The sequence below is a fragment of the Pan troglodytes genome, chromosome 1, assembly GCF_028858775.2.
Source record: "Pan troglodytes isolate AG18354 chromosome 1, NHGRI_mPanTro3-v2.0_pri, whole genome shotgun sequence".
NCBI classification, from domain to species: Eukaryota; Metazoa; Chordata; class Mammalia; order Primates; family Hominidae; genus Pan; species Pan troglodytes.
Genome location: NC_072398.2, coordinates 209,963,818 through 209,987,669, shown reverse-complemented (window position 1 = coordinate 209,987,669; position 23,852 = coordinate 209,963,818). Strand labels below are relative to the sequence as shown.

Here is a 23,852-nt window from a genome sequence, read left to right as displayed (position 1 = left end):
CGGCCTCCCAAAGTGCTGGGATTACAGGTGTGTGCCACTGCACAAGTGCCCCCTTTATCCTATACCAATTCCCACACAGACACAGAAGTATTTCTTGCTGTCTAATCCATTCTAAGTGTTCAATTTCTCTATTCCCACACCAATACCATATATGTAATTCACTATCGCTTTATAACATATTTTGATCAGGCCAGCTACTTCATTGCTCTATTTTTTCTGAATTGTCTTGCTTGGCTATTCCTTTTTTTTTTTTTTTTTGAGATGGAGTCTTGCTCTATCGCCCAGGCTGGAATGCAGTGGCGCGATCTCAGCTCACTCCCGGGTTCACACCATTCTCCTGCTCAGTCTCCCAAGTAGCTGGGACTACAGGCACCCACCCCCACGCCTGGCTAATTTTTTGTATTTTTAGTAGAGATGGGGTTTCATCGTGTTAGCCAGGATGGTCTTGATCTCCTGACCTCGATCTGCCTGCCTCGGCCTCCCAAAGTGCTGGGATTACAGGCGTGAGCCACCGTGCCTGGCCTGCTTGGCCACTCTTGTGCATTTGATCTTCTATGTGAATCAGTTTTTCAAGTTCCATGAAAAATTACCTTGAGATTTTGGTTGAGAGTATACTGCAACAGCAAATTAATTTTGGGGAGAATTATTATTATTTGAGAGAGAGTCTCAAATAATAATAAATCTAATAAATAATAATCTGCAAATAATTGCATTGTCCCCCAGGCTGAGTGCAATGGCACGACTTCAGCTCACTGCAGCCTCTGCCTCCTGGGTTCAAGCTATTCTCCTGCCTCAGCCTCCTGAGTAGCTGTGATTACACGTGCCCACTGCCATGCCCAGCTAATTTTATTTTTTGTATTTTTAGTAGAGGCGGGGTTTCATGATGTTGGCCAGGCTGGTGTTGAACTCCTGACCTCGGGTGATCTGCCTGCCTCGGCCTCCCAAAGTGCTGAGATTACAGGCATGAGCCACCGTACCCGGCCAGTATTGTTTATTATATTGAACCTTTCCATCCATGATCAGGGTGTTTACCTGCATTTACTCAGGTCTTTTTTTTTTTTTGAGACGGAGTCTCACTCTGTTGCCCAGACTGGAGTGCAGTGGCGCGATTTTGGCTCACTGCAAGCTCTGCCTCCCAGGTTCATGCCATTCTCCTGCCTCAGCCTCCTGAGTAGCTGGGACAACAGGCGCCCGCCACCACGCCCGGCTAATTTTTTGTATTTTTAGTAGAGATGAGGTTTCATCGTGTTAGCCAGGATGGTCTCGATCTCCTGACCTCGTGATCTGCCTGCCTCGGCCTCCCAAAGTGCTGGGATTACAGGCATGAGCCACCGCGCCTGGCCTATTCAGGTCTTCTTTTATGTTCTTCAGGAAAATTGCATAGTTTCCTTTATAAAGGACTTGCCCATTTCTCACTGGGTTTCTTTTTGTATTAGATTCTCAAAGTGTGGACTCTTCTCCGGTCCCTCCCTTCTGCAGCTCCTTCACCCTTACGGATAGCCTCTGCTGCTCCCTTTTCCTTACACAATTTATTATTTTCCATTTATTCCTAACTTGCATCCTGCACGTATTTCCATCTGCTTAGCTGCAGGGTAAATCCCTGAAGGGCCAGGCTGGGGTTTTAATTCCTGCTTGGGGAGTGGGGCAGGCACGGAGCTGGGTGGGGAGGGGGTAGGATCTATTGTTAACAAAGAAGGGAGAAGGAGGAGGGGAAGAGTGAGGGGTCCTAGGGTCTCAGAGCGGGGAAGAGGAAGGAGGCCAAGGCGGGCGGATCACTTGAGTTTGGAAGTTCGAGACCAGCCTGACCAACATGGAGAAACCCCATCCCTACTAAAAATACAAAAAATTAGCTGGGTGTGGCATCGCATACCTGTAATCCCAGCTACTCAGGAGGCTGAGGCAGGAGAATTGCTTGAACCTGGGAGGTGGAGGTTGCGGTGAGTCGAGATCACGCCACCGAACTCCAGCCTGGGTAATGAGAATGAAACTCCGTCTCAGAAGAAACAAAAAAGAAAAAAATCGAAAATAAGGTCATTGCTGATGTAATTAGCTAAAACGGGGTCATTAGGGTTGGCCCTAATCCAGTATGACTGGTGTCTTCATAAAAGGGGGAAATTTGGACAGAGACAGGCACGCATGCAGGGAGAACGCCATATGAAGATGGAGGCAGAGGCCCGGGTGATGCTTCTATAAGCCAAGGAGCACCAAAGGTTTCCAGAAGCTAGGAGAGCCTGGAACCGAGTCAATGTTGCCAACACCTTGATCTTGGACTTTGAGCCTCCAGAACTAAGAGTTGTGCAAGCCCCCAAGTTTGTGGTACTTTGTTAGGGTGGCCCAACAAACCCATACACTGTGATAGGAGAAGGAAGCCTATGTGAGTTTCCTGATACTGACTGGGAGGTTAGGAAGGCTTCCTAGAGCAGAAGCTGAGCTGGGGTTTCAAGGATGGGTAGTTTATCAGGCAAGAACATTCCAGGCAGAGTGAAGAACACACGCAAACCCCAGGAGGCACAGTGTACATCAGAGACTCTTCCTTGAACTTTTCTTTCCTTTTTTTTTTTTTGAGAGAGTCTTGCTCTGTCACCCAGGCTGGAGTGCATTGGCATGATCTTGGCTCACTGCAACCTCTGCCTCCCAGGTTCAAGTGATTCTTCTGCCTCAGCCTCCTGAGTAGCTGGGACTACAGGCGTGCGCCACTGTGCCCAGCTAATTTTTGTATTTTTAGTGGAGATGGGGTTTCGCCATGGTCACCAGGCTGGTCTCGAACTCCTGACCTCAAGTGATCCACCCGTCTCAGCCTCCCAAAGTACTGGGATTACAGGCGTGAGCCACCATGCCCTGCTTTTTCTTTTTCTTTTTTTTGAGATGGAGTCTTACTCTGCTGCCCAGGCTGGAGTACAGTGGCGCAATCTCAGCTCCTGCAATCTCCGCCTCTCAGGTTCAAGCGATTCTTCTGCCTCAGCCTCCCAAATAGCTACGATTACAGGTGTGCTCCATCATGCCTGGCTAATTTTTGTATTTTCAGTAGAGCTGGGGTTTCACCACATTGGTCAGGCTGGTCTCAAACTCCTGACCTCAGGTGATCCACCTGCCTCGGCCTCCCAAAGTGCTGGGATTGCATGCATGAGTCACCGCACCTGGCCCTCCTTGAACCTTTCTTTGATTTTCCCTACTGCCTGCCCTGCCCAAACATCTGAGACCTGGAAACTCCCTTGCTCGAAGATAACAGAAAAATTATTTTCACCAGGAGGCCTCTTGGACCCAGGTGGTGATGTGCATCATTCTCACCAGCAGGGGGTGCTCACACACTTGTAGGTGAAGGAAGGGTGGCTGGGGGCACAGGTACTGAGCAACCTTCTGGCATTTGTCAGGGTCCAAGACCCCTGCTCTCAGGGATAGATGCGCCCAGCCCTGGAGAAGCTAGGGTGGACAGCCCTGTGCCGGCCTCACAGGACACACAGCACCCTGGGAGGACAGACACCCAGACACATGGCCCTCCGTACAAGTATTTTATTTCCATTACAATAGTGCCACACCAAAACTACAGTAGCACAAAACATAATACAAAAAATAGATTCCCAGCTCCCAACCCCACGTCCACGCACCCACAGAGAAGCCAGCCCTATGGCTCCCCAGGCCTAAGGGGAGGGGTCTCACTTCATTTTCCTTAAAGCTCTGGAGTGGGTAGTGGCAGTGGCAGGGGCTTCCACCCCTGCTGGGCCTGAGCCCTCTTCTTCCCCAACCCCCTGCCGGCCCCGGCAGACCTGAGCCATGAGTGTGGTCTCCATTCCCTCGGGCTGCACCCCCAGCCCTAGGACACCTGCCTCTGTCCAGGGAGGGGGTCCAAGCCCATGGTGCTGGTGCTGACACTGCAGGACCACCACCCTCCACGTGGAAGGCAGGAGGGTCGGGGGAGGGGAGGCAGAGGGGACACCATGGCTGGGAGAAGCCCGCCTCTATGTGGCAAGGGGACTGCGGCTGGCTCCTGCTTCAGCTACTTCTCGGGTTCCTGTCTCCTCTGCAGAGCTACCAGGACTGCTGCGTGCTGGGACCAGGGCCTCCATCTGGAATCCACTCTCGATACCCTGCACCAGCTTGGAGGCGGATCCCAAGGTGGCAGGGGTGTCCCTGTGCCGTCTGCTTCCTCTCGGGCAGGAGGATTCCAGCTTCCCGGGTGAGGGGAGAGCACTGTCCGGGCAGGGCTGGGCCAGGAGGCCTGGGCTGCTGAGGTGGGAAAGCGGTGGCTGTGGAGGGCACGTGCTGCCCCCACCTCCGTCTCGGGGCCTGGCTTCCCCACTGGATGGCAGAGGCCGCTCCGGGTGCTTCCACTTGGTGGCGCCCATGAGTCTGCTATTGGAGAAGCTGTGGTCTCAGGGAGGAGACAGACACCACAGGCCAGACTGGGTGGAGGAATCTTCCCCTCACAATGTCCCCTGGCTAAAAGCATCCATCTAGCTGCAAGTAATATCTTGATTCAACCCAGGGGCCGACAATGGACTGCAGCCCGGGGTAAGTCCAGCAGTTTTGCAGTCTTCCGATGCCCCGTGCCGTGGACCTGCCGGCCAGAGCTCCTGGGCTCCCGTGGAGGTTAGCCCTGCAGGCACCGGGGAAATGGGGCTATGGCCTGTGCTTCAGTCAGGACACCTGGGGGCTGCACTGCGGAGGCCAAGGGCATCTAGGAGCAGGGGCTGTCTCCTTGGGGTGGAGACTGGCAGCTGCAGCCTCAGATAAGGCACTAGAGGACTGGACTGGTCCTGGGAGCCAGGCCCAGCCATGTGGTGGATGACGGTGCTCAGAGAGAGGATTTGGGTCCTGCGGGAGGTGACAGCTGTTTCTCTTTTCTTTTTTTTGGGACGGAGTCTCCCTCTGTCACTCAGGCTGGAGTGCAGTGGCGCAATCTCAGCTCACTGCAACCTCTGCCTCCTGAGTTCAAGAGATTCTCTTGCCTCAGCCTCCCGAGTAACTGGGATTACAGGTGCCCACCACCATACCCGGCTAATTTTTGTAATTTTTTTTAGTAGAGATGGGGTTTCACCACGTTGGCCAGGCTGGTCTCGACCTCAGGTGATCCGCCCACCTCAACCTCCCAAAGTGCTGGGATTACAGGAGTGAGCCACCGGGCCCAGGCTGTTTTTTCTCTTTTCTCCTTTCCCTGGGGAAGAGGGTTGGCCGGACAGACCCTGGTGTGGCTGGGATGGGGGACTGCTGCAGAGAGGTAACGGGCCCCTGAGATAGACATGGGACAGCCCGAAAAGGTGGGACTGAGAGGGGACACTTGTGGCCAGCAGTGTATCTCTGACACAGTCTCACCCCGCAGGGCTCCTGCAGTCTCGATTCAGGGTGCTTGGTGTTCCCAGATGGTGTTTGAGGGTCCTGACCCGACCTCATTCTGCTATAGCCATCAGTCCCCTGCTGTGGCTTTGGGGATCAGAACTTCCCAGCTAGGGCTCCCACTGTTGGACTCAGGGGACGGAGGCAGGCTAGCTGAAGGGGCAGTGCCCATGAGCTGGGCCCCCCGCAGAGCGGGCTCCTCTCTCTGCCTGGCCTCCACACCTCTACTGGTCTCCACGCCCTTGCATGAGGTGACAGGAGCTGAAATCACACATCCCAAGGGCTGAGGCAGCTGTCTGATTTGGAGACTTGCTCTGTGGCCCAGGGATCCGTGCCTCAGCCCAGCCTCACAGGGAGTGGGGAAGAGAGGGAGTAAATCAGTGGGGCTTCCCTTGTCCACAGGTTATTTAGAAAAACAGAACATAATAAATATACCAATTCTTTCCTTAAAAAAAAAAGTGTTTAAATGCGTTTTTCCCTGAAGATTTCCAGTGTATTCCACAATGTTTAAAAAAGTTTCCCCAAAAATATATCTTGAAAGCATTTGACACAGTGGTATTTGTGGCGTATCTGGCGCTTGTCAGTGTGGGGCCCAGGCCTGATGAGCCACCAGCCCAGCACCCGAATGCCTGCTGAAGGTGGCGCACATGTGTGCCTGGGATGTCCGGCTCTTCACAGGGGATCAGATTGCGGGTCACGTTGAGAGCCAACACCATGGGCTCGGTTCCGGCTGAAAACCCTCCAGTGTGAGGAAGCAGGGCCCCGGGTGGCCAAGCGGGCCGAGCAATGCCCTGGAGGCTGGATGGGGGTCTCATCCTCAGCCCCTTCCCCTCCTCCGTCTTGGCTCTCTCCGCTTCGTCCTTACCAGACTTCGCACTTGTGAGGCGGGTTCATGGGTGAGCCAAGTGGGCAGTGGAAGTGTTCTGAGAACTCCTTGGAATTGGAGAGGGAGCCGATGACCCGGAAGCGAGAGGGGCTGTGGGGATCGGTGATGAGGCCTTCGTGGGAGCTCTCAGGTGTGCGGACGGAGCACCAGACCTTTGAAGGGGCAACAGGGAGAGGCCAGGGTCACTGTGGGGCCCTGGGGCTGCCAGACTGCCCCCATTATAACAGCAGGGGAGGCCAGGTGCGGTGGCTCACACCTGTAATCCCAGCACTTTGGGAGCCAAGGTGGAAGGGCTGCTTGAGCCCAGGAGTTCATGACCAGCTTGGGCAACATGGCAAGACCCCATCTCTACAAAAAATTTTTTAAAAAATTAACCAGGCATGGTGGTGTGCACCTATGGTCCCAGCTCCTGGGGAGGCTGAGGTGGGAGGATCACTGGAGCTGGAGAAGTCAAGGCTGCAGTGAGCTATGATTGTGCCACTGCATTCCAGCCTGGGTGATAGAGTGAGATCCTGTCTCAAAAAACAAAACAAGGTTGAGTGTGGTGGCTCATACCTGTAATCCCAGCACTTTAAGAGGCCAAGGTGGCGGTGGATCACTTGAGGCCAGGAGTTCGAGACCGGCCTGACAAACATGGTGAAACCCTGTCTCTACTAAAAATACAAAAATTAGATGGGCGTGGTGGTGCGTGCCTATATCCCAGCTACATGAGAGGATGAGGCAGGAGAATCACTTGAACCTGGGAGGTTGAGGTTGCAGTGAGCCAAGATCACGCCATTGCACTCCAGGTCGGGTGACTGAGGGAGACTCTGGCTCCAAAAAAACAAAACCCAGAAAATACAATACCAGGGAGATAAGCCCCCCACCTGATCCTGAGATCCCGGGGAGTCAGGAGGGTCCCCTGAGCGGGTCAGGAAGAGACAGTGGGCTGGTGTAGGGCTGGTGTGCCACCCCCCATGCCAGCAGCCTCTAACGCAGTTGTCTCCAAACTGTTCTCCTTCAGCCAGTGCAGCATCTCTGAGGCACCTGCATTCGATTCCATCTGAACAAAGGACTGTGTCCAAACACCAGTTGGAAAAGCTTGGATTTAGTCCAGATCTCTCATTTCCTGGGCAGAACAAATTGTCTAATGGCCTGGTAGCTCTGAGTGCCAGCAGAAGGCTACCAGATGAATGCCGACTGAAGGGATGATCTGGGATGATCACAGCAAGACAGAATCTTGCTATGTTGCCCAGGCTGGAGTGCAGTGGCGTGATCTTGGTTCACTGCAACCTCTGCCTCCCAGGTTCAAGTGATTCTCATGCCTCAGCCTCCCAAGAAGCTGGGACTACAGGCAGCCACCACCATGCCTGGCTTTTTTTTTGTATTTTTTCATAGAGACAGGGTTTCACTATGTGGACTAGGCTGGTCTCAAACTCCTGACCTCAGGTGATCCGCTTGCCTCGGCCGCCCAAAGTGCTGGGATTATAGGCGTGGGCTGCTGTGCCTGGCTGGGCATCTTAAGTTTAAGAAACCTCTAGAACCCTAGAACCAGAAGGGCCCTGGGTGATCACCTCGTCTTCTCATTCACCAGATCCAGGAATCCCTTCACTGGTACTTTGGGCCCTTCCGTGCATCTCTCTAATGACAGGGCACATGTGCTGTGCACAGTCCAGTGACTTGGGAAGTTCTCAATCTGTGGGGAACTTGCCTTTCGGCTCTCTGGGCTCTTGAAACATCAAGATGGCAGAATGTACCATGTGTGGCATGTTTTCCTAATGGACTCACCTGTGCAAAGCCCAGGAAGAAGAGCTGGTTATTGGTGAGGCCCAGGGTGGGGAGCGAGTGCTCAGCCCCGTTCTTCTTCACCCAGTTCTGGTAAGCCTGGGAGGAGAGAAAACCAAAGCTCAGGGGTTCCCATGGCAGGTGGTGAAGGAGGGGACTGGTATGGAGGTCTCAGGGAGCTCCCCCGTGTTGGGGCAAGGACTAGTTTCTGGGGATCTGGGCCTGGGCTCAGCCTAGGGGAGCCCTCTTCTTGATGTGCACTCGTTTAGCCCTATGGCTTAAAATACCTTCTACGCACTGATGGCTCTCACATTTACACCTTCTGCTCCAGCCTCTTCCCTGATGTGTATATTCAACTGTGCCAGCTGGACAGCCAAGATGCATCTCAAACTTAACATGGTATAAACAGAGCCACATCGTGTGTGTGCATGCACACACACACATACACACAACTTTTCCCACCATAGTCAATGGTACCACCATCCATCATCCCAGGCACCAAACCCAGAACGCTTCTTCAATTCTCTTTCTCTCAGATCAAACACTGACCACTGCTCCGCTCCCCCTTCCCATTGCTCTACCCTGTCTCTTGCCTGGACAACCTCACAACAGCTTTCTAATCAGTCTTCTGACTCAGGCTGATTCAATTCCATTCCGCTCCTGGCAAAGCAACTTCAGTGAACCTTAGGAAGCAGGTGCTGGCAAACCTTTTCTGTGGATGGCCAGAGAGTGAGCACATTGGGATTTGTGGGCTAATGGTCACCGCTGCAATGACTCAATTCTGCTATTGCAGCATGAAAGCAGCCACACGGCCGGGTGCGATGACTGACACCTGTAATCCCAGCACTTTGGAAGGCCCAGGCAGGTGGATCACCTGAGGTTAGGAGTTTGAGACCAGCCTGGCCAACATGGTGAAACCCCATCTCTACTAAAAATACAAAAATTAGCCGAGGTGCAGTGGCACATGACTGTAATCCCAGCTACTCAGGAGGCTGAGGCAGGAGAATCACTTGAACCAGGAAGGCAGAGGTTGCAGTGAGCCGAGATCGCGCCACTGCACTCCAGCCTGGGTGACAGAGTGAGACCCTGTCTCAAAAAAAAAAAAAAAAAAAAGCCACAGACATGGAAACAAATGGAGCCAGCTGCAACGCCAAGAAACTTCATTTACAAAAACAGCCTCACAGCTAGATTCGGCCCATGGGCTGTAGGTGTGCTGACTCGTTTTTGTTTTTGTTTTTTTTGGAGACAGGGTCTTACTGTCACCCAGGCTGGAGTGCACTGGCACAATCTTGGCTCTCTGCAACCTCCACCTCCTAGGCTCAAGCGATCCTCCCACCTCAGCCTCCTGAGTAACTGGAACCACAGATGCACGCCACCATGCCCAGCTAATTTTTTTGTATTTTTGGTAGAGACGGGGTTTCACCATGTTGCCCAGGCTGGTCTTGAAGTCGAGCTTGTGATCCACCTACCCTGGCCTCCCAAAGTGCTGGGATTACAAGCATGAGCCACGGCACCCAGAGGACTCTTGTTTTATTTTTATTTATTTATTTTTTTGAAACAGAGTCTCGCTCTGTCACCCAGACTGGAGTGCAGTGGCACAATCTTGGCTCACTGCAACCTCTGCCTCCTGGGTTTAAAAGATTCTCATGCCTCAGCCTCCCAAGTAGCTAGGATTACAGGCATGCGCCACCACGCTTGGCTATTTTTTATATATAAATATGTACATATTTCTGAGATGGAGCCTTGCTCTGTTGCCCAGGTTGGAGTGCAGTGGCGCAAACTTGGCTCACTGCAACCTCCACCTTCCGGGTTCAAGCAATTCCCTGCCTCGGCCTCCTGAGTAGCTGGGATTACTGGCGCCTGCCACCACGCCTGGCTAATCTTTGTATTTTTAGTAGAGACGGGGTTTCACTATCTTGGGCAGGCTGGTCTTGAACTCCCGACATCGTGATCCACCCACCAAGGCCTCCGAAAGTGCTGGGATTACAGGCATGAGCCACCGTGCCCAGCCATTTTTATATTTTTAGTAGAGATGAGGTTTCACCATGTTGGCCAAGCTGGACTTGAACTCCTGGCCTCAAATGATCCGCCCACCTCGGCCTCCCAAAGTGCTGGGATTATAGGCATGAGCCACTGCGCCCGGCTGACCCCTGTTTTAAAGGGTAGGTTGAATCATGTCATTCCTCTATTTTAAAACCCTATATTGTGTCTCTCTATCATAACCAGGACAAAACCCAAGGTCCTTCCTTAGCCGTAGCCGACAGAAGCCCGGAGTGGTCTGGTCCCCGCATTCCCTACACTCTGCCCTGCCCTTCTTCCCATCCTTGGACGTGCCAGGCTTGTGTCTAGTTCGTGGCCTCTGCACTTGCTCTTCCTCTTGCTGAGACCATTTTCCCCAGCTTTTCCCAGGCTCTTCCTCATCATTTAGGTCTCTATGCAAATGTCATAACCCCAGAGAAGGCCTGCCGTGGCCAGCGTCCTCCCCATTATTCCTTTTACCCCCCGTTATTCCTCATTACTTCGCCCCAGTTTATATTCGTCACCTTTTCAATAGCTGACATTATCTTACAGATTTATGATGTATTTATTTGCCTTTCTTCCCCTTCCAGCCTCCACTAAGAGTATAAGCTTTTAGAGAGCAGGATGAGCTTCAAACACAGCCCCTGCTAGGTAGATTCTCAATACCTTTCATTGACTCGTGGACTTTAAGCAACCTATCCAAGGTTTCTGGGCTCAGTGTGCTTATCTGCAAAATGGGGATTATAATACCTAATTGTAAAGCTGCTGGGAATACTCCAAGCCTGGCACTTAAGAAGCCCTCAATAAATGACAGCTCTATGGATTTCTGCTCTTACTGCCGTGGTTGGGAGGAAGCCCTGTCTTAATCTCTCTGACAGACACCTACTGTTTTTCTCTCGTGGCCTCTGTTACTAACTCTCCCATCTGACTCAGCGAGCATCTCTGAGTGTCTCTCTGGGTCAGCCCGTGTCTAAATCATCTTGTTTTATCTTCCCAACAACCCAATAATGCAGGTAGTAGCTAATCAGAGCCAAGTCAAGGGAGGCTCAAGGAGGTTCTGTGACTTACTCCAGAACCGGGACTTGAACCCAGAACTGGCTCCACGACCAGTGCTCCTTGCCCTGGCTGCTTAGTCCTCAGGGGCCTCCCAGACCCACAGCTGGCTGACTTGGTGGTAGCTTCCCCTGCAGAGGTGAGAACAGGCAGGCTCTTCAGGCGGATGAAGCCCGAGCCCCTTCCTGTGTCTCTGTCAGGCCAGACTCAGAGCACAAAGCCTTCTGGTGCCAAGCCCTGTGGCGGGGGGGCCTCCACGGTCGGCATCGCGATTGGTCCTCGCCACCCCCAATTTCGCAGAAGAGGAAACGGAAGCTCGCACGGCTGCTGCGCCTGCCCTGGTTGTCCGTGATGATCCTCTACGGACAGGCATCTGGAAGGAGCCAGCACTGGGACCGTGCGCGTGTGGGGAGCGGGGCTCTCACCCGATAGGCCGCCTTGAGGCCCCCGTTGTCGGCGATGTTCTCCCCCAGGGTGTGCCGCCCGTTCACCGGCTCCCCGTTCACGCTGTAGTTGCTGTACTGCTCTACCATGCACTCGGTCTGACGCTTGAAGGCCTCCACGGATGAGTTCTTCCACCATGGCCGGAGGTTCCCGTCCTTGTCATACTCCCGTCCTGTGGGTCAGAGGGAGGCGTCATGTCAAGGGAGGGAGTGGCACAGCAGGGACCTGCTGCTCCTCCCTGCTCCTGGTGAGAAGCGGTTCATCCGTCCACCCCCGTCCTCCAGCCACCATGGGGAGATGAGGTCCCTGTGAGTGCCGAGGGACGTGGATGTGGTGGCCAGTCAGAGGCGGGAGAGGATGAAGGAGAGAAATCGGGAAAAGCTCCAGCGTGGCCCGAGGCTCAGTGGGGCTTGCTTTGTTTTCTTTCTTTTTTTTTTTTTTGAGACAGTCTCACTCTGCCACCCAGGCTGGAGTGCAGTGGCGCAATCTCAGCTCACTGCAACCTTTGCCTCCTGGATTCAAGGAATTCTTGTGCCTCAGCCTCTGGAGTAGCTGGGATTACAGGCACATGCTGCCATGCCTAGCTGATTTCTGTTTTTTTTTTAGTAGAGATGGGGTCTCACCATGTTGGCCAGGCTGGTCTTGAACTCCTGACCTCAAGTGATCTGCCCACCTCAGCCTCCCAAAGTGCTGGGATTACAGGTGTGCGTCACCGTGCCTGGCTTATTTTCAACACTGGCTAAGGGCCTCTGACCCTGAGTAACAGATGCCTAGGAAGAGGCAGATGGAGCCAGCTGACCTAGGATCACAAGACAGGCCCAGGCCACCCAGGTCTCTGCCTCTTCCATCTCCGCCTGGGAGTGCCCAAGGAAGGAGGCAATGAGGAGGATTTTGGACATTAGTTGGAGAGGAGGGACTGATTCAACGCCCCCTGACTGCAGTTGGACTGGAGAAGTCTCTGGAGTGGTGGAGGAATGTCCACTCTCTGCCAAACCTAATAGGAACCCCAAGAGCGGGACAACTTCCACGAGCAGGGCACCTCACTACACACTTCACACAGTCCTCCCAATCACCACGGGAGGGTGGAACCATCACGCTCCTTTTACAGACAAGACATGGGGGCCTGGAGAAATGACAGCGCTTGCTAAACTTCATATAATCGGCAGGTGGCAGAGCAAGGATTTGAACCCAGATCTTTCTGCCTCCAAAGCTAAGACCCTTAGAAGTGAAGGATGCAGAAAGCAGAGGCAGTGGGGCCTGGAAGATGATTGGCCCAGTCTGAAGGGGACCAAGGAACCTGTACCAGGCAGTGGTGCAATCATAATCATAGTTCACTGTAGCCTCAAACTCATGGGCTCAAGTGAGCCTCCCACCTCAGCCTCCCAAGTAGCTAGGACTATTAAAATTTTGCCACCACACCTGGCTAAATTTTTACTTTCTTAGTAGATACAATTTTATTTTATTTTATTTTTTTGAGATGGAGTCTCGCTCTGTCACCCAGGCTGGACTGCAGTGGCACAATCTCAGCTCACTGCAACCTCCGCCTCCCAGATTCAAACGATTTTCCTGCCTCAGCCTCCTGAGTAGCTGGGATTACAGGCACCCGCCACCATGCCCGGGTAATTTTTTTATTTTTAGTAGACAGGGTTTTGCCATGTTGGCCAGGCTGATCTCGAACTCCTGACCTCAGGTGATCCACCTGCCTTGGCCTCCCACAGCGCTGGGATTACAGGCATAAGCCATCATGCACAGCCTAATTTTTTTTTTTAGTAGAGATGGAGGTCTTGCTATGTTGCCCAGGCTGGTCTCAAACTCCTGCCTTCAAGCAATCCTCCTCTTAAAGCACGGAGATTACAGGCATGAGCCATCGTGCCCGGCTGGAATTCGTACCTTGATCATCAAAAGCATGAGTCAGCTCATGGCCCACGACGACACCTATGCCACCAAAGTTTAAGGCCCTGGAGGGAAAGACACGAAGGTAGAGATGATGCTTTGAGAGGAGGGCCTCTCACTCTTGCCCAGGTATGTGACCCTCACTTCCTGGGCTTAGAGATATAGCAAAATTCCACAGGGCTCTGTGTGGATAAGGGTGTGGTCATGGCCTGAATCTCCAGCAAGGCCCCTGAAGCCAGAGGGAGGCTGGGCACAGTCTGTGTGGTCAGCTATGCCCACTGGGCACCACACGCTGTGCTAGATGCTCTACAGACCTAACTGTCCTCTTTAGTCATTGTGAAAGAGTTAGCAATGGTTGCCATTGATCAGCTCTATTCATGAGTAGACCAAGGCTGGGAATGGGTCAATTGCTTTGCCCAAGGACCACACAATCATCCAATAGCAGACCTGGGATTCAAACTGAGACAGCAGCCTTAACCCTCCCCACTCCCCAGCTCTGACTGTGTTATAACATTGTCAGAGGGGCGTTTCCCTGAGGTAGGGCTCTTGATTCCATGAGATGCTCCCAATACCCCACTGTGCAGGGCTTCCAGATCTCACTGGAGGGAAGGAAAGTGGGTGAGGATGTTGCTTTCTCTGCGACATCTCTGACATCCCAAGCCACCTGGAGCACTGGGGCAAAGATCACATGGTGAGACTGGCTTAGGTCGTATGGGCCCCAGGGCTGGGCTGGGGGTCCACTGAGGGCTGGGGAAAAGAATTGGGGTAGGGGCCCCAGAGGCAGCCTACTTGGGTGAGGAGCGTGTGTAGAATGGTGCCTGCAGGATCCCGGCCGGAAACACAATCTCATTCTTGGTGGGCGAGTAGTAGGCGTTCACCATGGGCGGGGTCATGCTCCACCTGCAATCAACACACATGCAGGAGGTCTCAGCACAGGGTGGGAGGCAGGTGGGGACAGCCTGCCTGGAGCGCTGCTTGGGGTTCGGGAATAAGGGCATTAAAAATGCAGACTCTCCTTGACCCCAGGCCCAAGTGCACACAAGTACAAGGACATTTACAGAAGGACTGTTTGTTTGTTTTGAGACAGGGTCTCCTTCTGTCGCCTGGGCTGGAGTGCAGTCGTGTGATCATGGCTGACTGCAGCCTCAACTTCTGAGCCTCAAGCCATCCTCCTGCCTCGGACTCCCAAAGTGCTGGAATTACAGGCGTGAGCCACTGTGCCCGGGTGCAGGACTGCTTTTTAGGAGAAAACTAGAAAACACCTGACTGTCTATAAATAAGGAATCAGTTAATTAATGATGTCATATCACACGGTGGAATACTGAGGTTTTTACAAAGAGCAGGAAGGGCCATTAGATTTTGAAATATCAGCGCACAGTGGCTCATGCTTGTAATCCCAGGACTTTGGGAGGCTGAGGTGGGTGGATTATTTGAGGCCAGGAGTTCAAGACCAGCCTGGCCAACACGGCAAAACCCTGTCTCTACTAAAAATACAAAAAAAGTTAGCCAGGCGTGGTGGCGCACACTTGTAATCCCAGCTACGTGGGTGGCTGAGGCACGAGAATTGCTTAAACCTGGGAGGTGGAGGTTGCAGTGAGCTGAGATTGAGCCACTGCATACCAGCCTGGGTGACAGAGCAAGGCTATCTCAAAAAAAAAAAAAAAGAAAAAAGAAAAGAAAAAGATTTCGAAAAGTCACCACTGAAGAGTATCTTTTTTTTTTTTGAGACGGAGTCTCGCTCTTTCACCCAGGCTGGAGTGCAGTGGTGCGATTGCGGCTCACTGCAGCCTCCGCCCCCCGGGGTTCACACCATTCTCCTGCCTCAGCCTCCTGTGTAGCTGGGACTACAGGCGCCCGCCACCTCGCCTGGCTGATTTTTTGTATTTTTAGTAGAGATGGGGTTTCACCGTGTTAGCCAGGATGGTCTCGATCTCCTGACCTCGTGATCCGCCTGCCTCGGCCTCCCAAAGTGCTGGGATTACAGGCATGAGCCACCATGCCCGGCCTTGAAGAGTATCTATTAGCAGTTTTCAAAGTGTGGTCTGTAGACACCTGGTGGGGAGGGTCCTCAAGACCCTTTTAAGGGATCCATGAAATTGAAACTATTTTATTTATTTATTTATTTATTTATTTATTTATTGAGACAGAGTTTCATTCTTGTTGCCCAGGCTGGAGTGTAGTGGCGTGATCTTGGCTCATTGCAACCTCCACCTCCTGGGTTCAAGCGATTCTCCTGCCTCAGCCTCCCAAGTAGCTGAGCTTACAGGCGCCTGCCACCATGTCTGGCAATTTTTTGTATTTTTAGTAGAGATGGGGTTTCACCATGTTGGCGAACTCAGGTGATCCACCCGCCTCGGTCTCCCAAAGTGCTGGGATTACAGGCGTAAGCAATCACACCCGGCCAAAATCAAAACTACTTTCATAATAATATTAAGATGTGATTTCCCTTTTCCATTGTGTCACTTGCATGGATGGTGCAAAAGCAACAGTAGGTAAAACTGCTGGAGCCTGACATGAATCAAGGAAGGTTCTGGTGGTCACTGAGCCCCGAGTTCCTCATTAGCATGGGCTCACAGCCAAAATAAAAAAGCCAATCAGCCATTTCCACTTAGAACATCCTTGATGAAGTAGCTTGCTTTATGTATGTATGTATGTATTTATTTATTTATTTTCAGGCAGAGTCTCACTCTATCGCCCAGCCTGGAGTACAGTGGTGTGACCTTGGCTCATTGCAACCTACACCTCCCAGGTTCAAGTGATTCTCCTGCCTTAGCCACCTGAGTAGCTGGGATTACAAGTGTGTACCACCACCCATGGTTAATTTTTTGCATTTTTAGCAGAGACAGGATTTCGTCATGTTGTCCAGGCTGGTCTTGAACTCCTGGCCTCAAGTAACCCGCCCACCTTGGCCTCCCAAAGTGTTGGGATTACAGGCATGAGCCACTGCGCCGTCATAATGATTAATTTCATTACATCTCAACCCCTGAATACAAGACTTTTTTTTTTTCTTTTTAAGCGACTAGATCTTGTTGTGACACCCAGGTTAGAGTGCGGTGGCATGATCATGGCTCCCTACAGCCTCAAACTCCTGGGCTCAAGCTATCCTCCCACCTCAGCCTCTCAAGTAGCTGGGACTACAAGCACTCGTGACCATGCCTGGCTAATTTTGTTTTTTTTTAATGTTACAGAGGTGGAGTCTTGCTGTGTTGCCCAGGCTGGTTTTGAATTCCTCAAGCGATCCTCCCACCTCAGCCTCCTGCAGTGCTGGGACTGCAGGTGTGAGTCACCACACCTGGCAGAAGATTTTTTAATATTCCATGTGACCAGCGGGAAATCCACATACAAAGCATTCTGCTTCTTTCCTGGAACCCTGTTGGTACTTTTAGGATGACTGGTAAACTACGGAATTTCAGACGTGGACATCTGGCAGACATTTTCTTTAAAATGAATAAAGTGAGCTTATCACCTCAAGGAAAACAACTCAAGCCATCTGTTGCCAATGATAAAAATATGAGATTTAAAAAAATGTTGAAGTTTCAGGCTAAAATTAAAATTTTGAAAAACTTATATTGGCCACCACAAGTTTGACACCTTACCAATAATAATTAAAGGTTTTTCTCATGAGGTCAGCAGTGATATTAACAAATGTGGATTTTTTTGCTATTGTATATTGGAAGTATAACCATTTGGAAGATCTGTAAGACTCAGTGAACCACTGTTTTCCAAATGACTAAGGCATGATGTTACAAAATCACGCCTGGGTAAAAGATCCATTCAAAGTGCAGGACAGACCAATGGAATTTAGTGTAACAGAGTATGAAAAGTTCATGAAGGCTGGGCATGGTGGCTCATGCCTGTAATCCTAGCACCTTGGGAGGCCGAGGTGGGAAGACTGCTTGAGCCCAAGAGTTCGAGACCAGCCTGGGCAAAAAAAATTACAAAAATTCCAGCCTGGGTGAAATGGTGAAACCTGTCTCTACAAAAAATACAAACATTAGCCAGGTGTGGTGGTGTGCACCTGTAGTCCCAGCTACTCAGGTGGCTGAGGTGGGAGGATCACCTGAGCCTGGGAAGGTTGAGGCTGCAGTGAGCTGAGATTATGCCACTGCACTCTGGCCTGGGTGATACAGTGAAAAAAAGAAAAAAGAAAAAAATAAAGTTCATGGATGTGGTTTCAGATTCCATAGTGCAATTAACCTTTAAAAAATTATCACTTTTCGAGTTTTGGTGTAGTATCAGAAGAACGTGCACAAGTACCAGAAAAGACTATTAAAATATCCCTCATCCCTCCCTTTCCCAACTAAATTCCTATGTGAGGCAAGAATTCTCTTTTTTTTGAAACAAAGTCTTGTTCTGTCACCCAGGCTGGAGGGCAATTGGGGTGCAGTGGCATGATCTTGGCTCACTGCAACCTCTGCCTCCAGGGTTCAAGCAATTCTCTGCCTCAGCCACCTGAGTAGCTGGGATTACAAGCACCCGCCACCACGTCTGGCTAATTTTTTGTATTTTTAGTAGAGATGGGGTTTCACCAACTTGGCCATGCTTGTCTTGAACTCCTGACCTCGTGATCCACCTGCTTCAGCCTCCCAAAGTGCTGGGATTACAGGCGTGAGCCACCACGCCTGGCCAAGAATTCTTTCTATATATAAAAACAACATATGGTAACAGATTGACTGCAGAATCAGATATGAGAATCCAGTTGTCTTTGATTAAGCCAGACATAAAGAAATTTGCAAAAAGTAAAATGATACCTCTCTTCTCATTAATTCTTTGAAAATAGTTATTTTCCATAAAATTTAAAAAAAATCAGGGCCGGTGCAGTGGCAATGGCACCATCTTGGATCACCCGCAACGTCTGCTTCCCGGGTTCAAGCGATTCTCCTGCCTCAGCCTCCTGAGTAACTGGGATTACAGGCATGTGCCACCACGCCTGGCTAATTTTGTATTTTTAGTAGAGATGGGGTTTCTCCATGTTGGTCAGGCTGGTCTTGAACTCCCGACCTCAGGTGATCCACCCGCCTTGGCCTCCCAAAGTGCTGGGATTACAGGCGTGAGCCACCGTGCCTGGCAATAATTTTTTTAAGAGTGTAGAAGGATCCCAAGACCAAAAAAGGTTTTGAAAGTAACGGTATATAGTCATGAGGTATTTGGCATTTCAATGACTTCGCTGGTACAGAGGGGAAGGGTGAGTGAGGAGTGCAGTGAGATAGGTACCACATTTCCTCTAAGAGCCTACACAGTCACTCTGCCTCCTCCAGGTGAGCCCCACAGCCATGGGAAGATACTGAGAACTTTATTTATTTTGAGATGGAGTCTCACTCTGTTGCCTAGGCTGGAGTGCAGTGGTGCAATCTCTGTTCACTGCAACCTCTGCCTCCCGGGTTCAAGTGATTCTCCTGCCTCAGGCTCCCAAGTAGCTGGGATTACAGGTGTCTACCACCATGCCTGGCTAATTTTTGTATATTTAGTAGAGACGGGATTTCACCATGTTGGCCAGATTGGTCTTGAACTCCTGACCTCAGGTGATCTACCCGCCTTGGCCTCCCAAAGTACTGGGATTACCGGTGTGAGCCCCCGTACCTGGCCAAGAACTCTATTTATGCATTTATTTATTTTAGAGACAGGGTCTTGCTCTGTAGCCCAGGCTGGAGTGCAGTGGTAGAACTGTAGCTCACTGCAACCTCAGCCTCCTGGGCTCAAGCGCATGCTACCACGTCCAGCTAATTTTTTAAATTTTTTGTAGAGATGTGGTTTCACCATGTTGCCCAGGCTGGTCTCCAACTCCTGAGCTCAAGAGATCCTCCCACCTTGGCCTCTCAAAGTGTTCGAATTACAGGCGTGGGCCGCTGTACCTGGCCATATGGAGGAATTTAAAACATCATATTTATATTCAAATAATCACAAATACTTCAATGGGTAGGCAAGGAAATTTAAATAAAAAAATTCAAGCTAAGTTAAAATACTTCAGATAAACTGGCAACAGAGCCTATGCCATGTTCTGAAGGTAAAAGTCCACCTTCTTGTACATAGCGGGGTGTCCTGGTTGGAGGCTGGAAATGAAGGAAATAGAGATGTTTGAACCCCTATAGTCCACCAGGGGGCACCAGAGGCAAAAAGAAGTTGATTGCACCCTTCCCTAAGATTTATCCCAAATGTTTGCACTGAGGAATGGAAGGACCTTGGACTGAAGACTAGAACTGGTCTGACTACATCTAATTTTTTTGAGGAGACAGGTTTTTTTTTTTTTTTTTTTTTTTTTTCAGGCAGGGTCTCGCTCTGTTGCCCAGGCTGGAGTACAGTGGCATGATTTTGACTCACTGCAGCCTTGACCTCCTGGGCTCGAGTGATCCTCCCACCTCTGCCTCCCCAGTAGCTGGGACTATAGGTTCGTGCCACCACGCCCAGCTAATTTTAAAAATTTTTTGTAGAGACCACATCTCCCTATGTCGCCCAACCTGGTCTTGAAGTCTTAGGCTCAAGCGATCTGCCCACCTCAGCCTCCAAAGTGCTGGGATTGCAGGCGTGAGCTACTGTGATTGACCTGAGGAGACAGTAATAAAAAGGACAAAGACCAGGTCTCATTCTAGGTTATCCTGATTTAAGGTCAGGAAGCTGTATTTTTTTTTTTTTTTTTTTTTTTTTTTTTTTTGAGATGGAGTCTTCCTCTGTCACCCAGACTGGAGTGCAGTGGCACGATCTCGGCTTACTGCAACCTCCGCCTCCCGGGTTCAAGCAATTCTCGTGCCTCAGCTACTCACTCCTGAGTAGCTGGGACTACAGGTGTGTGCCACCACACCTGGTTAATTTTTGTATTTTTAGTAGAGACAGGGTTTTGCCATGTTGACCATGGCTGGTCTCAAACTCCTGGGTTCAGGTGATCCACCTGTCTTGCCCTCCCAAAGTGCTGGGATTACAGGCGTGAGCCACCACGCCCGGCCAGGAAGCTGTATCTTTGAAAAAGTTACCCAGAGGACTCTGATGTGCAGTGAGCTTTGGGAAGCACAGCTGTCAAGCCCATCCAGAACCTTCCCCAGTCCTCTGTGGGCTCCCTGTCCTGAGATCCCACCATTTGTGGTAGTGAGGAACAATGGGAAAGCTGCTCTTGCTGGGGCCTCCTTGGGATCTGGCGCTCCCCAGAGGTCCTCACATTTGACTGCCATGAGGACCCAAGAACCAGCTCCTCCCATCCTGTTCTGCGGAAAATGAAATGAAGGCTCCAAATCCCAAAGCAGTGGAGCGGAGACAAGGTGCCAGATCGGCTCCGCTCCAGAGGCCAGGCTCACCCTGCCAACAGGCTGGGCAGGCTCAAGCCCATCCCAGCTCGTAGCTGGGCCATACTTCTTTTGCCCTTGGTTTCTTCATCTGAAAAGTGGGATAACAAGGGCATCCACTCTTCAGACGGCTCTCGTGATAGCTGATCGGGTGCACAGTGAGGGTGCAATGAAGGCCAGTTCGTCCCAAGGCTTGCCCACAGGTGGGGAGCTGGCACCTTCCCGGCAGGGCCTGGGGGAACTCACTGATCTCTGTTGGGGGCTTTCCTGAGCTGGTCGGCAGTGACCCTCCATGAGAAGTTGAAAAACCGCATGGCATTTTCGAAGTAGAGGTCTGGAACTGCGGTGTACTAGAAAAGAAGAAGTGGAGTCAATCACAGTGTGCCCTCAGTGGTGTGCATCTTCCAAGACAGGAAGCCAAGGGCTGCCATGGTTAAGAGATTAATCTGCAGGCTGGAGACCGGAATGCAGGGCTTGGGGCTGCAGGGTCAGCTCTTCTCTTGGCCTTCACCCTGGGGCACGAGATGGAATGACACCGTTGCAGGATGTGCCTACAGCAGTGCCTGGGCCCAGGCAAGAAATATCTCCCATGTTGTCCAATAGAACCTCCTGCGATGATGGACGTTCTATGCTCTATGCCTGCGCTGTCCAGTATGGCAGACTACTAAGCATTTCTTTCTTTCTTTTTTTTTTTGAGACGGGAGTCTTGATCTATCATCCAGGCTGGAGTGCAATGGCACGATCTTGGCTCACTGCAACCTCCACCTCCTGGTTTAAGTGATTCTCGTGCCTCAGCCTCCCTAAGTAGCTGGGATTACAGGCGCATGCCACCAAGCCCAGCTAATTTTTGTATTTTTAGTAAAGACGGGGTTTCACCACATTGGCCAGGCTGGTTTCAAACTCCTGACCTCAGGTGATCAGCCCACCTTGGCGTCCCAAAGTGCTGGGATTACAGGCATGAGCCACCACGCCCGGCCACTAATAAGCATTTCAAATGTGGCAAGTGTGGCTTCTAAATTTAATTTAAACTAATTTAAGTTTTAATTATTTAAATAGCCACCTGTGGCTAGTAGCTACCATACTAGATCTCATAAGTAAAGTAGAAATCTACCTAAACTGTCAAGGGCATCACTGTACACCCTTTTCACTACTTGGCCCAGCTTTCTAGCTTTTCTTCTGCTTTTTTGAGACAGGGTCTTGCTCTGTCGCCCACGCTGGAGTGCAGTGGTGCAATCACAGCTTGCTGCAGCCTTGTCTTCTTGAGCATAAGTGATCTTCCCATCTCAGCCTCCCATGTAGCTGGGACTATAGGCACATGCCAACATGCCCAGCTAATCTTTACATTTTTTGTAGAGATGAGGTCTCACTATGTTGCCCGGGCTGGTCTTAAACTCCTGATCTCAATCGATCCCCCTACCTCAGCGACCCAAAGTGTTGGCATTACAAGCATGAGCCACTGCGCCTGGCTCAGCTCTTGACAGGTGCAAAATTCTCCCTGGTTCTGGTGAAACGCTGGAGCCTCAGGGACAGGACATGGATCCTGGGCTCTGCCCAGGATGCCTCCAGAGGCCCAAGGATCTTGCGTCATGACACTCTGGAGCATCTTAAATGATTCTCAAGGAAAAGGCTGCAGAATGAGTCTCATGATCTCAGAATGAGTCTTTATAGTCTTAGGTTCTAAATATAACCATGACGAGAGGTTATTAGATTTTTAAATGCCTGAATTCAGGCTGGGCATGGTGGCTCATGAATATGAGCCAGCCTGGGAGGCGGAGGTTGCAGTGAGCTGAGATAGCACCACTACACTCCAGTCTGGGCAACAGAATGAGACCCTGTCTCAAAAAAAATTTTTTCTTAAATACCTGAATTCAAGTATTTCAATCACAAGAAGATATAAAACTTCATAATTTGAGGCAGAAGCACAATCCACCTAACTGAGTGATTTGCCAAAAGTTCTAACAAGCAGGGATGTATCAACTACCTCCGTTGCCCAAACCAAGCTTAAAAATGCACCTGAATTTAAGCTGCTTCTTTCCCATTAGCATTTCAAAGTCAAAATCAGAGGTCTGGGTTTCTGGGGAGGTGGAGGAGGGCCGCAGGGACAGGAGGTGACTGGAAGCACGACCAGGGAGGGAGGAGGTGGTGTGGGGGTTTTTCCACTTCATACCCCACCCCTGATGTCTGAGGGCCACCAATTCTCTCTGCACCTTCTGGGGTCTGTTTCCTCCATTATTTCCCACATATGAAATGGAGCTGACCACTTCCAGGGGGCACACAGCACGGGTTCTGTACTGACTGGTGGGCACTGCCTGATTGATGGTGGTTATGGGGAGGCAGGGCCTCCAGCTGACCCAGGAGCCAAATTAAGAAGAAGAAGAGGCTTCCTCATGCCTGACCCATCCCCAAGCCCCACACCACATCATCCCTGTGTGTTTTGACAACCATGCTGCCTCTAGCACCCCATCTGGACCCAGCCCTGCCTCGGCCCTTTTCTAAGGGGGCATTTAGGAACGCAAGGGGGCAGGGCAGCAGCTACTCACGTCATTAAACACTTTGTCCAGCTCCTTGGGATCCATGATGAAGTTGGGGTATCCTATCATGTTGTAGATGGCATCGGCCTGGACAGGACAGACAGAGGAAGTGAGTGCCCGGCAACATCGACCAGGCCAGCCTGAGCAACTTGGGTGCTGGGCTCACAGTCTGGGCCAAGGGGAACCAGAGCCAGGCCCTGCCTGCCTTGGGCTTTCATGTCTTTTTCTGGAAAGGGTTCCCCCTTGCCAAACTTCTACTTATCCCTTAGGTCTCTTTTTAAATGTCACTTTCCCAAGGGAAGTCTTCCCTGACTCCCATCCCACTGGAGGGTGCCAGAGCCTTCCCGACCCACGGGACGTGCTGCGTTTTCCTGCACCTTTTCCCCGTACACTCAGCGAGGTTTGTCTTCTACAGACATCCAAGCGATCATGTGCTTGAGGCCTACCCCGAATCCTGCTAGGCCTAGACCGCTCACCCACTGAAGGCGAGACAGAATCCAGGCTGTGCTGCCGGACAGAACTGGCCTCTCCGGGCACGGTGGCTCATGCCTATAATGCCAGCGCTTTGGGAGGCCAAGGCGGGTGGATCACCTGAGGTCGGGAGTTTGAGACCAACCTGACCCACATGGAGAAACCCCATCTCTACTAAAAATACAAAAT

At 51.3% G+C, this 23,852-nt stretch overlaps 1 protein-coding gene across 9 annotated transcripts in view; it reads right to left on the bottom strand.

Annotated features, from left to right (window-relative positions):
* Window positions 1-3,495: 3,495 nt before the first annotated feature.
* Window positions 3,496-23,852, bottom strand: part of ECE1 (endothelin converting enzyme 1) — a 127,295-nt gene continuing 106,938 nt past the window's right edge. For all 9 annotated transcript variants that reach the window (XM_001162689.7, XM_016955680.4, XM_063804535.1 and 6 more), the window contains 7 exons: window positions 23,202-23,279; window positions 20,908-21,011; window positions 14,180-14,290; window positions 13,388-13,455; window positions 11,479-11,669; window positions 7,985-8,080; window positions 3,496-6,369 (listed from right to left, as the gene is read on the bottom strand). In XM_001162689.7, the coding sequence (XP_001162689.2) occupies window positions 6,193-6,369; window positions 7,985-8,080; window positions 11,479-11,669; window positions 13,388-13,455; window positions 14,180-14,290; window positions 20,908-21,011; window positions 23,202-23,279 (825 nt within the window). In that variant the 3' untranslated portion in view covers window positions 3,496-6,192. The remainder of the gene's footprint in view (window positions 6,370-7,984; window positions 8,081-11,478; window positions 11,670-13,387; window positions 13,456-14,179; window positions 14,291-20,907; window positions 21,012-23,201; window positions 23,280-23,852) is intronic.